This window comes from Vulpes lagopus, chromosome 11 (assembly GCF_018345385.1).
Source record: "Vulpes lagopus strain Blue_001 chromosome 11, ASM1834538v1, whole genome shotgun sequence".
In the NCBI taxonomy this organism is placed as follows: domain Eukaryota; kingdom Metazoa; phylum Chordata; class Mammalia; order Carnivora; family Canidae; genus Vulpes; species Vulpes lagopus.
In genome coordinates, this window is record NC_054834.1 from 11,656,039 (window position 1) to 11,670,913 (window position 14,875).

A 14,875-nucleotide genomic window follows, 5' to 3' on the forward strand; every position below is an offset into this window, starting at 1 on the left:
CCTTCAGTGCCGTCACCCATTCACTCCCACCCCCCGCCCTCCTCCCCTTCCACCACCCCTAGTTCGTTTCCCAGAGTTAGGAGTCTTTATGTTCTGTGGTAAAGAATCATGTTGGTAAGATGTACAAGTACCTGATTAAAAAATAGAAAACATCTTTCACATTTCTCAAGTATATTTCTGTTGGCATATTTGCATTTTTGGTTACTGAAGAGTTTCCTCCTTCAGAAATACAATCCCAAATTACTAACGGAGCAGATCTGGTGTTTGTGAGAACAAAAGGGCTTTTCCTTTGATGCAATCTTTGAGCAGCTGCACACAATTGAACGCCTGGAAATCAAAACCTCTTAATTCACAGACTACTTTTCTTAGTAATTAATATAAGTAGTTGGTTGACCAGTTACTCCCAATCTCTCTTTCTTTTTTTTCTTTTGCTTTTATTGTTTCTGTTTCCTATTGTTTCTGTGATTACTGCCTCATTGGAAAACAGACACTGTTGTCAATTAATGTGAGGAAAACTTACAAGATATCAGATGCCATGAAGCCTATATTCAAGGACTTCCAAGAGAATCCAGAAGATCAAATTGCCAGTAAAAGGTTTCTACCTGTTGGTCATGCCACGAACCTCAAGAGAAGGCTGACATTTTTGTAGAAGCTCTAACCACTGTGATAACTCAGGCTGGATCAAGATATTTGGACAAGGAACTAAGGTCATAGTAATTCCTCCAGGTAAGTAACTTTGCTCTGTTTTGACCCTGTGAATGAGAACCTGATAGCTGTTTTTTAGAAAAAATAATGTAGAATCACCTCAGCACATGGACAGTAATTTTGCAGCTACTGGTCCCTCTACATGGAAACAGAACTACTTTTCAAATGGTTTATTTACTTTTCTACATGTAAGCAGATTAAAATTCTACTTTTAGAAAATATACGCATGCACTCAAAAATAGACTCAGGCTTGAAGTTAAAATCATTTTTAGGACCGTGCCTACAAATCGGTTGTGTGTGCTATTTGTTCAAGATGCTTTTCTTCTAATTGGTCTCTTAAGTGAGAAACACTTTGATGAAGTACCTCTAGTATTAATAGTGCTCCTTTCTTAATGAATAGTGCTCCTTTCTCTAGTAACATGCAAAATCTAAGTGATTACTTTTGATGTCATCTTTAACAGCAGTGTAAAAAATTTAACTCTTACAGTAAATGACTATAGAACATTAATAATCCCATTTATTACTCTAGCTAGGGGGAGGCTGACACTGGTCAAAATTTGTGCTACTGCTAGTCTTGGGATATTACCTAAAGATGGTCCAGTTTAATGAAATTTGTGAGCTCAGTAAACCACTTCAGCTCCAAAGAGTCCATAAAAAGAGTCTGTCTGCATGGTTTTACACTTTCAATTGTTCATTTATTGCCTCAGCAAACATTTATTAAAGACAGTTTCTCTGCTGGATGCTGGAGATAAAAGGGTGAAAAAGACACAGCCTCAACACTCAAAAAGCCTCTAGTCTAGAGGGCAATTATTCTAGATTGTGGCTTCATTGGGTCCTATGTTGTTTTGGCTGGTGGGTGTGAGAGACACAGAACATCTTGGATTCATGAGCTCTTCTGTTTTCTTAATTTATGTAATACCAGTTGCTTATAAAATCCATATATTGGGACGCCTGGGTGGCTCAGTTATTAAGCGTCTGCCTTCGGCTCAAGGAGTGATCCTGGAGTCCCAGGATCGAATCTACATCAGTCTCCCTGCATGGAGCCTGCTTCTCCCTCTGCCTGTGTCTCTTCCTCTCTCTCTCTCTCTCTCTCTCTCTCTGTCTCTCATGAATAAATAAAATCTAAAAAAAATAAAATCCATATATTTTGTTTAGTGGAAGAATTTGATAAAATGGCCTGAAACCATCCCACTAAGGAGAATCATAATAGCAGCCAAGATTTTTTGAGGAACAGGTCTTAGTGCATTTTCTCATTCCTCAACAGCCCTATATGGAAGATACTCTTATTCCAAATTCACTGATGAGCAAACTGAGGCTTGGAGAAGTTCAGTTATTTGCCTAACGTCACATGGCTTGTTACTATGGCAAAGAATGGGGTCCAACGGAGACTTGTCCATGCCAAAGAGCATGGTTTAGACTATTATGTGGTATTAGAAACATTAAGCTGTAATTCTTTATTCCGATATGTACTCTTTAGTAGCTTGACCTTTTAAATAGACTCCTTACTTGAATGCTTAATTAGTAATAGCTCATAATCTGTATTACTAATCATGTGGAAAACAATGTTTCAGCTTCTAATCATGGCATTAAAATACCTCTCTCCCTCACACAAGATCAGGTAAGTCATGCCGAATACACATTTATTAAATTCTCACAGTGTGATTTTTTGGGTATTTCTATAAAAGTACAAATTCTTTTGACACTAGTGCATTCAATCTTCTTTCTGTATTGGCAACAAATTTTCTGGAAATATTGGGAATTTTTGCATCCATGTTCATCAGGGATATTGGTCTATAATTCTCCTTTTTGGTGGGGTCTTTGTCTGGTTTTGGAATTAAGGTGATGCTGGCCTCATAGAATGAGTTTGGAAGTACTCCATCTCTTTCTCTTTCCAAACAGCTTTAGTAGAATAGGTATGGTTTCTTCTTTAAACGTTTGATAGAATTCCCCAGGGAAGCCATCTGGCCCTGGACTTTTGTGTCTTGGGAGGTTTTTGATAACTGCTTCAATTTCCTCCCTGGTTATCGGCCTTTTCAGGTTTTCTATTTCTTCCTCTTCCGGTTTTGGTAGTTTGTGGTTTTCCAGAAATGCGTCCATTTCTTCTAGATTGCCTAATTTATTGGCGTATAGCTGCTCATAATAAGTTTTTAAAATTGTTTGTATTTCCTTGTTATTGGTGGTGATCTCTCCTTTCTCATTCATGATTTTATTAATTTGAGTCTTTTCTCTCTTCTTTTTAATAAGGCTGGCTAATGGTTTATCTATCTTATTTCTTATTAATTCTTCCAAAGAACCAAGTCCTGGTTTTGTTAATCTGTTCCACAGTTCTTCTGGTCTCTTTTTCATTGAGTTCTGCTCGAATCTTTATTAACTCTCTTCTGCTGGGTGTAGGATCTATTTGCTGTTTTTTCTCCAGCTCCTTTAGGTGTAAGGTTAGCTTTTGTATTTGAGTTCTTTCCAGTTTTTGGATGGATGCTTGCATTGCGATGTATTTCCCCCTCAGGACTGCTTCTGCTGTATCCCAAAGATTTTGAACAGTTGTATCTTCATTCTCATTAGTTTCCATGGATCTTTTTAATTCTTCCCTAATTTCCTGGTTGACCCTTTCATCTTTTAGCAGGATGGTCCTTAACCTCCACGTGTTTGAGGTCCTTCCTAACTTCTTCTTGTGATTTAGTTCTAGTTTCAAAGCATTATGGTCTGAAAATATGCAGGGGACAATCCCAATTTTTGGTATCGGTTCAGACCTGATTTGTGACCCAGTATGTGGTCTATTCTGGAGGAAGTTCATGTGCACTTGAGAAGAATGTGTATTCAGTTGTGTTTGGATGTAAAGTTCTGTAGATATCTGTGAACTCCATCTGGTCCAGTGTATCATTTAAAGCTCTCGTTTCTTTGGAGATGGTGTGCTTAGAAGACCTATCGAGTCTAGAAAGCGCTAGATTGAAGTCACCAAGTATAAGTGTATTATTATCTAAGTATGTCTTAACTTTGGTTATTAATTGATTGATATACTTGGCAGCTCGCACATTCAGGTCCTCTTGTTGGACAGATCCTTTAAGTATGATATAGTGTCCCTCTTCATCTCTTACTACAGTCTTTGGGATAAACTTTAATTTATCTAATATAAGGATGGCTACCCCTGCTTTCTTTTGAGGACCATTTGAATGGTAGATGGTTCTCCAACCTTTTATTTTCAGTCTGTAGGTGTCCTTCTGTCTAAAATGAGTCTCTTGTAGACAGCAAATAGATGGGTCCTGCTTTTTTATCCAGTCTTAAACCCTGCACCTTTTGATGGGGTCATTAAGCCTATTCACGTTCAGAGTTACAATTGTAAGATATGACTTTAGTGTCATCATGATACCTATTCAGTCCCTGTTTTTGTGGATTGTTTCCTTGGACTTCCTCTTTCTTTTACAGATCCCCCCTAATATTTCTTGCAGAGCTGGTTTGGTGGTCACATATTCTTTCAGTTTCTGCCTATCTTGGAAGCTCTTTATCTCTCCTTCTATTCTGAATGAGAGCCTTGCTGGATAAAGTATTCTTGGTTGCATGTTCTTCTCATTTAGGACCCTGAATATATCCTGCCAGTCCTTTCTGGCCTGCCAGCTCTCTGTGGAGAGGTCTGCTGTTATCCTAATATTTCTCCCCATAAAAGTTAGGGATTTCTTGTCTCTTACTGCTTTAAGGATCTTCTCTTTATCTTTGGAATTTGCAAGTTTCACTATTAAATGTCAAGGTGTTGAGTGGTTTTTATTGATTTTAGGGGGGAATCTCTCTATTTCCTGGATCTGAATACCTGTTTCCCTTCTCAAGTTATGGAAGTTCTCAGCTATGATTTGTTCAAATACACTTTCTGGACCTCTGTCCCTTTTGGCACCCTCTGGAACCCCGATTAAATGTAGATTTTTCCTTCAGGCTGTCCATCTTGCCCCGCCTCCCCAATTTGCTGGAAATATTGAAGCTAGCAGAAGAACTGGAGCTAGTATACTACATGCATGACTAAATTGCATAACTTAGAGCTGACTTTCCACTCATTCTGGGACAGCTGCAGAAAGACCAAACCAAATAGTATCCAATAGTATCCTCTGATGAGCAGTTCATAGCTGTAAATCAATACCCTAGAAACTGTTAAGATAATATTGAGTTCAAAGAGGCGATCTTTCAGGAATAAATAGGTTAAGAGATTATCATTAAGATGTCAGACCCTGTAACAACTCATTTGGTCTCCAATTAGTGGGGATTGGATTCTGGAAATAGCTTGCTTTACAGTCAAACAAGATACCCACCCCTCAATTTGTAGAAAGAAAAAAAATACCTGTAAAAATATTGAATATTTACTAAATATTCTTTGTTCCTCTTTGAAAACAAAAGAAATAATAGCTGTATATCTTGAGTAAAGGAGTTATATCATACAAGAAAGCCTTTAGGAAAGAGATTTCTAAGGGCCAAGAAAATGATGAGAAAAAATGAAATCATACTCTCCAATTTGTGTGAGTCAGATAAGAAAGACAGACCCAAGCTGCCCAGGCAGAGAGGGGTTATTTCATCAATTCTTGACTATGTTCATTTCTAACATGATTTTTCTTGAGCTTCATCTTTGTTTAATGTTAGCAGGGTCCATTTTTATATATTTATGTAATATTGAAAAAATATAAGCCCAATTTTAAAAGAGGCACAAAGAGAGATTTTTATAAAAGCTTTGCAGGCAAGATTAGTATGGCTAGAGCAAAATCAAAGCATTTGATTGTGGGACAAAGCTCAGGGTTACAGGTAAATTTCTTTACATTCCTTAGTATAAGATAGGGAGGCGAGGCAGATGAGGCAGGGGCTGCCGGCTAGGTGCTGGTGCTGGCTCAGAATTCTAGGATTGTTAACAATTTGGTCACATACAGCAGCAGGATCCTTGGGGAGGTAAAGGACTCTGTCCTAGTCCTTGGGGGGGGGGGGTAGTTGCTGTTTGATCTAGCATAGAAGACATTAACAAGGAGCTAACTGGGGGTCCTTAAGGGATGGAGATATTAGGGCCATTTGGGATTTCTGTGTTGAAAGTTTGCTAGAGAGGGATGCCTGGGTGGCTCAGTGGTTGAGCAGTCTGCCTTCGGCTCAGGGCGTGATCCTGGAGTCCTGGGATGGAGTCCTACATCAGGATCCCGGCTGGGAACCTGCTTCTCCCTCTGCCTATGTCTCTGCCCTTCTCTGTGTGTGTCTCATGAATAAATAAGATCTTTAAGAAAAGAAGTTTTGTAAAGAGGTTTGAACGTCCTATTTCTTGACTTCAAAAATAACCAATGAAAAAGAATGAACAAAAAAATTGCTAAACTTTCATTTAGTCAGAGGATGATTAATATCAAGTATCAAAACATTTAACTGTATAAACATATTCAAGGATGTTATAAGCTAAGTTTCTCCCCCTAAATTCAATCTACTATATTTGTTCATTCTTCACTAGCCTTAGAGATGAAATTTTGCCTGAATGAGGGAAAATATATCACAGGGATGTTTCTAGCATACAAGGTCTACTCAAATAAAATTTTCAAGAATTTTCACAAAGATGAAAATTGAAACATTGAAAAAATGAAATAAATATATCTTGCTTTCCTTAGTGGTTGTGATGATAGGCACATATGAATTCATAAACTGAAAAGCAAGTTTCTGGACCTCTTTTTTCCACCTGACTGCCTAATCAATGTATGTTCTAGCAATCAAATTAGACAAATTAAACAGTGGAATGGCTCAGTCAACCATTCCACTGACAAAATTGTGGAAGTTCAAGATTAATTTTAAGCAAAAGAATAAAACATCAAGACTATAGCTAAGGAAAAGTCACAGGGGGTTAAAACGTGTACTATTATCCTGAAACCTTTCAAGTTCATCATTTGATTTTCAATTTCTTAACTGATTTCGTAACAAATCAGACGTATTCTTATAAAAAACACAAAATTTCTAAGATGAAAATTAGATTCCTTAATATATTGACTAGAGGCTAAAATTATGTAACTATCATGTACAATTGAAAAATTGATCTTTATCTAACACGCTTTTTAAATTACAAGCAAAGCATATGGTTGGAGATTGTACAGTGCCTTACTATTATAATTAATAAAATACTATTTCTCAAAGCAACATGTATAAACTTAAAATAAGCATGTTATGACCTAAACCTACTTAAACCATGAATAAGAACTCACTGTTTCCCTGCTGATTTAGTATAAAAATCAGGAGCTTTGCCACCCAGGTAGAAATTCTCTTGCATTATCTAGTCCCTCAAAAAATAGAGTATTAAGAGCCCCCCCTAAAAATTTTTTCCCTTTCCTTTATAAGATGAGAAATCCAATTCCCTTTTTCTTAAGAAATTGAATTATTAAACTAGTCCAAAGAGAAGATAAGAAAAACACTAGAAAGAGCTGTGGAAATCAATTTTAAAAGAGTTCTAACATTTGTAATTTCAACCATTAAATTAACAGTAAATGTATAATTAAGTAACATACCAACATTCAAGTGACATGACCTTTAAAACTATGATATCTTGATATATATTTTGACATTTTATCTGCAAGAAACTCTGGAATCATAACTTTTAACACTTATACCAGTTTTATGTGTACTTTATTCAGCTGGTGAAATCACAGTATATTGTGGCATTCTAAAACTGTTTGGCAGCTTTTTAGGGCACATTCAGCTTTGAGGGGAATTCTAGAAGTCAAAATAAATGGCATCTTCTTAGTTATACTTAAACTACAAATGATATTCCAAAATAAAATGTGCTTTTGGTAAACATTTTCCAAAGCAAAACAAGATTCTGATAAGTGTGTTACTTGATAAAATTAATATAAAGGCATTTTTGAAAATAATATTTTTTCATAGCAGTCTTGGAAATACTGCCCCTTAGCTTCCAAATTCAAGACATTGTAAATAATTGGGAGGCAGTTATAAACATTGTCCTACTCAAAACCCTGGAGTTGTTCAGATGTAAGACATCTCAGTCTTTTTTTTTTTTTTTTTTTATTTATTTATTTATGATAGGCACACAGTGAGAGAGAGAGAGAGAGAGGCAGAGACACAGGCAGAGGGAGAAGCAGGCTCCATGCACCCGGAGCCTGACGTGGGATTCGATCCTGAGTCTCCAGGATCGCGCCCTGGGCCAAAGGCAGGCGCCAAACCGCTGCGCCACCCAGGGATCCCAAGACATCTCAGTCTTACAATCAGAACAATCAAGTAGGAGACCTCCATACTTCAGAAGTGCGCATGGGATTCATGTCTGAAGATTTAAAAATCAACTTGATAGATTGTCAAGTACACATGGAAGTAGATTCCCATATAAAAAGGAGTGTGTACTGTTTAATAAAATCTAATATATTAATCTAGACTCTGCCACTTAATAGCTGTGACTTGAGGCAAGTTATATGATTTCTGGTACCTATTTTCCCACTGAAAATAAGAACAATCAATACCTCATAACTCATTGTGGATGAAAGACTATGATAAGCACTAATTCAATGGCAAGTTTCCTTCATATCACTCTGTGCTAAGTGGTTCCAAAGTACACAATGTCTGTTTTTCTCTAATAATGTTATTAATTGATATTCCATTTTCCTTCACAGATAGAAGCCTTGATACAGACATTTCCCCCAGGCCCACAATTTTTTTTCCTTCCATTGCTGAAATAAAACTCCATAAGACTGGAACATATCTTTGTCTTGTTGAGAATTTTTTCCCTGAAGTTATCAAGATACATTGGAAGGAGAAGAATGGCCAAATGATTCTGAAATCCCAGCAGGGAGACACCGTGAAGACTAATGACACATTCATGAAATTCAGCTGGCTGACCGTGGCTAAAAAGTCAATGGCTGAAGAACAACAATGTATCATCACACATGAGAATAATAAAGAAGGGATTAATAAGGAGATTCTTTATCGTTCAATGAAAAAAGGTATGTGATATAGAAATAGAAATATAATCTTGCAGTGCTCTTTTTTTGAAGGAAATACTCCAGCTTTTCTGTGAAATATTAATGAAAGAAACAAATAGAAATCTTTCTAAACTGTTAATGATAGCATAAATGTGCTGCTTTTCCCCCATGGATTGAAATATTCGTGGTTTTGGAACATTAAAAAAGAAAAAGGAAAAAGACAAATTCACTTACCCTTTGTTGCCTCAGTTTTTCATCCAAAATATGAAGGGTACAGTGATTTTTTTTTAGGGTCATTGTAGGGATTAAATGAAACAATGCACATGAAAGCATCTAGCAACTTTGCACAACATAAATGCTCAAGAAGAGAGTCTGCTTTTGATGATCTTACTTGATCAAGACATAAAAACAATCACACATCTTTCAGGAATGTTCTACTCAGAAGTCAAAGTCCCCTCTTACTTCAATCTGGTCTACCTCAGGTATAACCTGTCAATGAAGAGTTGGTGGCAAAATGATATTCATTTGACGGAACCAGATCCCAACTCAACAAAAAATAGAATAACTTGGGTGCTGAGGGTTTAGTACGGTCCTGTGGTTTTTAGATTTGAATTTTATATACCACCATAAAGCGAAATTTGGCAAATAAAGTTTGGGTGAGGCTGATGTGTAAATACATCTTTCATTCTACACAATGAACATATTTCTTAACTTTGATAAATGTTGCTCAGCAAACATTTACTATAATGCTAGCACGTGCCAGGTCTGGAAGGGATGCAGGATGAACCACTCTCCCAAGGAGGATCACTACAGTAGAGAGAACATACTTTTCCTAATCACTCAGGGTCACTCATGATTCAGGTATGGTGTCCCAAATTAAGCTCATTGGTGCAGAGTCTGGACATATTTAGACAGTGTGGGCAGAAGGCTGAATGTGACTGGCCCAGCTGTGGTCCAGTAACTCACTGGGCTGAGAAGTCAAGTCGTGAGCATGAACATCACAGATCAAGGCCTCAGAGGACCCATAAGAAGGAACCAGTTTGCACTTTTCCCTGTGTTTCACAAGCCCTTGGGAAGCAGTGGGGAACACGCACATAACAAGACGTGCAAAGACTTTTGCAGCATGCCACTCGGAATTCCTGAAGGTAATCTATATCTTCTTGAATCCTTCGTTTTTCCAATGATCAAATTAAGATGAAACACTTATCTTTGCTTTGTTCTGGCATGTGATGAAGAGGAAGTGCAAACATGTCAGTGAAAATGCTTGATTTTGAAAGCATGACATGGATGTGTTTATTCATGTTTATTGCATTTATGTTTATCTTTGCCTAAAATAACTGAACTGATTTTACAAACAGCCCTAATTTTTTATTTCTATAGCTAAGAAACAGAGAGAAGGCAAAAGAGCGAAGTACAAGTTTAATCACTGGGCTGAAGTTCTTTAGGTATTAACTTTTAGAGTAATCAAAGTAAAAATATACTATAATAAGTTCCATGGTGATGATTACAGAAAAGGGAGAAATTCTTATTCATGATGTGTTTCACGTGAGAATTAATTACTGAAAGGAATGTCTCCCGAAGTCTTCTCCTAGAAACAAAGCTAATGAGGGCATTTCTGTTAATGCCTTTCATCAGCAAATTTCTAATGCTGTTGCTTGTAAGTTTTGTGTTTGTTCTTTTTGGTTTTGTGAAAGCTGAAAATATATAGAATGTGTAAGTACAAATCCATGAAGTGATTTTGAACAGATAAAACTATCTGGTCCAAATTTTCAACCAAGTTTGATGGAGAAAGCGAATCCAGGGTACACTCACAGATTTTAATTTGAAAAATTGTTAACCTTAGTCAAATAACCCTACATCAATCATTGCATGGTGGAGAGAGATTTTTATTTCTCTTTTAATGGGTAAAGCCATTGTATGGAAAAGAAAGGGACTTTAGGACACTTTAAAGTCAGTTCTTGATATTTTAACATCTAAACATAATTTTATAGATATTTTATTTCGAGGACTTACGCTAGGGTACCCTAGGTGTACCCTGAAGCCTACACCTCAAACCCATTTATTTAAGAACCCGCCAAAATAAGGCTTGTGGAGTGCATCAATTTGCACACCAGAACCATGTCTTTGTGTGGACAAGAACATATCCAGCAGAAAAAAAATAAACCAAAACACCTTGTAACTTTCTCTTCCTACATCCGATGGTCAAAGGAATTTTGTCTTTGCATGTATGTTGGGCATTTTTTTTTTACACTATAGAGAAATGCAACTCTCACCTCAGGTTTCATATATTCAGAAACCTATATTTATTACTCAGTCTATCTTCTGTCCCTGGAAAGAAGTACACTGAAATGCTGAGCTTCTGCAATGAAAAGGTCATTTGCTAAGACTCATTATGATATCAGGAAGAGATGATGCCTGGAGTCCACAATGGTGAAGTATGATTGATTTCTATGGATTATTTTACAAAGTGCTTTCCACATGCTCTAGCTCATCTAAACGCCGACAAGTGACCTCTGAATGCTGGCTCTGCCAGTCACTGGTATGACTCATGGCTAGTTAATTACTCACTAAAACTTATTTCCTCAAGTCTAACATGGAGTTTTCCAAATTTGTCTCATATCGTTGTCCCTGGGGGATCAGATGAGATAATGCACGTAAGTGCCTAGCACAGTAATAATCACCCAATAGGAATTGGCTTTCATTAGCTTTATTGTCATGTCCGCAAACAGCATCCCCACTTCAGAAGATCATTTGGGAGTTGGGGATAATGGGGCATACATGATTTGGAAAGGTAGGGCTTTCCTCTTCAACTTAGACAGAAATTTACCTAAATCAAACAACCAAACTTCTTCAAACATGTAAGATTTTACTGCGAATTCTAGGCTTGGGCAAATTCATTTGAATTCATTTTATAACAACCCTTCATGTCAACAGTGGGTGCTGACGACTGCACAGAAGCCACTGTTTCTGGTTATTTTTCCATTCACAAATATCTATAGAACACCTATAGTGCAGCAAGCACTGGGCTGGGAGCTATGAGCATAGACGAAAAACAAGATAGTCTTAGACATTACCCTCTAGTTGTGAGAAAAGAAGAAAAAAACGCATCATTCATGAATTTCAACATCTTCAAGCACCAAAATACAACGTATGAATTGACCTACTGAATTACACAGAATCAAATCAAGCATTTCTGGAATTGTGGGACTCATGTTTGTAATGACTCTCCTCTCTGTTATCTTTCTATCCACAACATAGACACATGTCAAATAATGATTATAAACTTTGAATAATACTTGCTTTCATTTGTTTTAGAGCTCACTGCTATTAATTCTACAAAAACTGATGATGGTAAGTTTTTGTCCATGTTTGCCTTTATGTTATGTTATAGCATCTTTTCCTCCTTGACCAAATTACCCTTTGAACTCCCCTGGCTTCAGGGAGAAACCTCAGAATGGCTGGCTCTTGCAAAATAGACTGAGTGATATTTGAAGTCAATCCGTCATTTCTCAGGAATCATGTTCACACAGTAAATACTGGGTTGGGTGTGAGAAGACTATGAATTCAGGGTGCAGTGATGTGCTCTGAATTCTTTCAACAATGAAGGAATTTCTGTGGCCTTTTTTTCTACTGACTGAGGAAAACATGGTATCAAGTTGTTTTTTTTGTCTTTCTTCTTGCTGGTAGTTAATTATATGAACTGACATTAAGAGGTTCTTGTACAGAAGGTGGTGTGCTGCACTGTGAGTGCATTTTGTTTAATTTTCTTAATACTCACTTGAAGTATTTTATTCCCATTTTACAAATGAGGCAATGAGCTAAAAAGAATTCAATCCCTGCACCACACCACACAGTGAGATCTGGGGCTTCAACCCAGACTGTCTGAATCGACAATTCACACACTTACTAAGTTTTCTTTTTTTTTTTTTAAGATTTTATTTATTTAATCATGAGACACACACACAGAGAGAGAGGCACAGGCACAGGCAGAGGGAGAAGTAGGCTCCATGCAGGGAACCTGACGTGGGACTAGATCCCGGGTCTCCAGGATCACGCCCTAGGCCAAAGGCGGCGCTAACCACTGGACCACTGGGGCTGACCCACTTACTCAGTTTTCTATTCTTCCTCTGTGATGTCATCATAGAGCAAGAAATCCCAAAGCCAAGGCCCTGAGACAGGTGCACACATGGGGAATCAGTGTGAGTGCAGGGCTTCCAGTGCCACAGACTGGGCATTAATCCCAGTTCTTTAATTAGTTGCAAGAATGCAGGTACAGTAGTTACATTTCCTGAGCTAAGCAGGGATAACAAGAACAACGCTTCACTCAGTTACTAAAGACATAATGTCACATGTGTGGAATGTCTATCATGGGGTATGTCATTGGCTTTCACCAGACCCTGCTCATATGCCTTCCATGTCCAATCCCAAGGGGCTCCTAGAACTTAGCTAACATATTACCTAGCCAAGGGCAAGAAGTTATGAATACAGCACAACTTGAATTAGCTTTCCACACCAAGGATTAATGATTCTGGAGTTCCTTCTCTCTGAAGATAAAGCATGTAGAAGAAATTTCCACAGGAACAGACTTGGCCTTGTAGTTCATTGAGTAGCCAGTCTGGTCCACCATCCTTGTCATTAATTATTTCTTCATATCAAATATGTTTTTTCAAAATCTCAGAGGATATTAAAGACAATTGTCCTATTACATCATAGCTATAATTAAGGTATTCAGGAAAGACAAGGGAAAGTTGCAGAGAATTTGAATTAACCCCTTTCTTCCACCTTATTATTTTTAAGTTATGTAAATTGCGGTTAGTTAACATACAGTGTAATATTAGTTTCTGGTGTACAATATAGTGATTCAACACTTCCATACATTACTTGGCACTCATTGCAACAAGTGCCCTCTTTACTAAAATCTCCCACCTACTCCACTGTGAGTACAACCAAATTTCCAAAGATTGTCCCCTTGTTACAAATGTCATTAATGCGTGATGTGTAATGGCTAAAATGCTTCTAAATCAGCAATTCATCTTTATATTTATGCTTAACTGTTTATTGTCTGGGTATTTATTGCACGTGGATGTTCAGAATTACAGAATAGGTAAATGTGTTCTTGGATATTACGTTGCTGGGATAAAATCTGGCTTGTGGGACTCAGTAGTCGTATGATATCAGGGAAGTTGCTTCTCTGTCCTCAACTTATTTGTGAAATGGAATGAAAATAATCTCCTGGGTTACTGAAAAATTAAGTAACATATTAAAGCTTTGCACACAAAGCTCTCAGATTAAATGTTTGGCATTAGTGGTCCATATTAGCTATTATTACTTAGAGTCATGGTGAAGAAATAGTAAAAGTTACTTACCACCAGTGCTTTTTTCAGGTTGACTCATTCATCTAAGACCTAATCTTACTTTGTAATACTTTGTAATATTGCAGGTGATTTTCCTGGAGGTTGTTGTTTGACTTGATATACAAGCTAGATTCTGAGTTGTCTTGGTGGTGATGGTGGTGGTGGATAGTTTACTATCAGGTTGTTTTGTTGTTGGGGTGTCCCTTCAACCTAGATCAGAAATGTATAATGTGACCTGTCTCTCATTAATAAGTCTTCATCTTTCAAAAGAACAGAAGATACTAATAAATGACTTCTTTTAGACATACTACAGCTACAGCTCAAGACCACCTCTGCCTACTACACCTACCTCCTCCTCTTCCTCAAGAGCCTGATGTACTCCATCATCACCGCCTTCTGTCTGTTTAGGAGACCAGCGCCCTGTGGCAATGGGAAGAGTCCTAACACATGGTGGCACCAAAGGTCCATTGGCTTTTGTCGCTAAAAGTTTTTATTGAGGATCTAACTGGGCTTGCCTTCTGGTTTTGGGTTATTTCAGTTCACATGTGTCTTCTTCAATTGTGTCATTATTGCAGAACAGGTTTACAAACCCCTGGGCAAACAGAAACTTCCACTCTGCACCAAGAACAAATTCTGCCATGACTCAGTGGCGGGGCCGGGGGGCCATTCACAGGGGCATCAGCACTGCTCTCTCCTTGTGTCCACCAGTTCCTCCCTCTACCCAGTACCCATGCCTCTGAGTACAGCCAGCATATAGCTTCTAGTCACATCCCCCAGGGCTCTTTAACTGGATAACTGCCTGGAAGCCTATTTACATGTCCAGAACCTGCCATCTTTGCTACCTGAAGCTTGTACTGTCTTACATAATAGGCACAATAAAAACAATTAAATGTCTACTTTTGC

At 37.7% G+C, this 14,875-nt stretch overlaps 1 gene segment (V, D, J or C); it reads left to right on the plus strand.

The window, feature by feature from the left end:
• The first annotated feature begins 535 nt into the window (after window positions 1–535).
• LOC121501693 lies at window positions 536–14,847 on the plus strand. The segment is given in 6 exon segments: window positions 536–594; window positions 650–726; window positions 8,310–8,639; window positions 11,934–11,969; window positions 14,275–14,434; window positions 14,548–14,847. Coding segments are annotated over 6 exon segments (729 nt in total).
• Window positions 14,848–14,875: the final 28 nt, after the last annotated feature.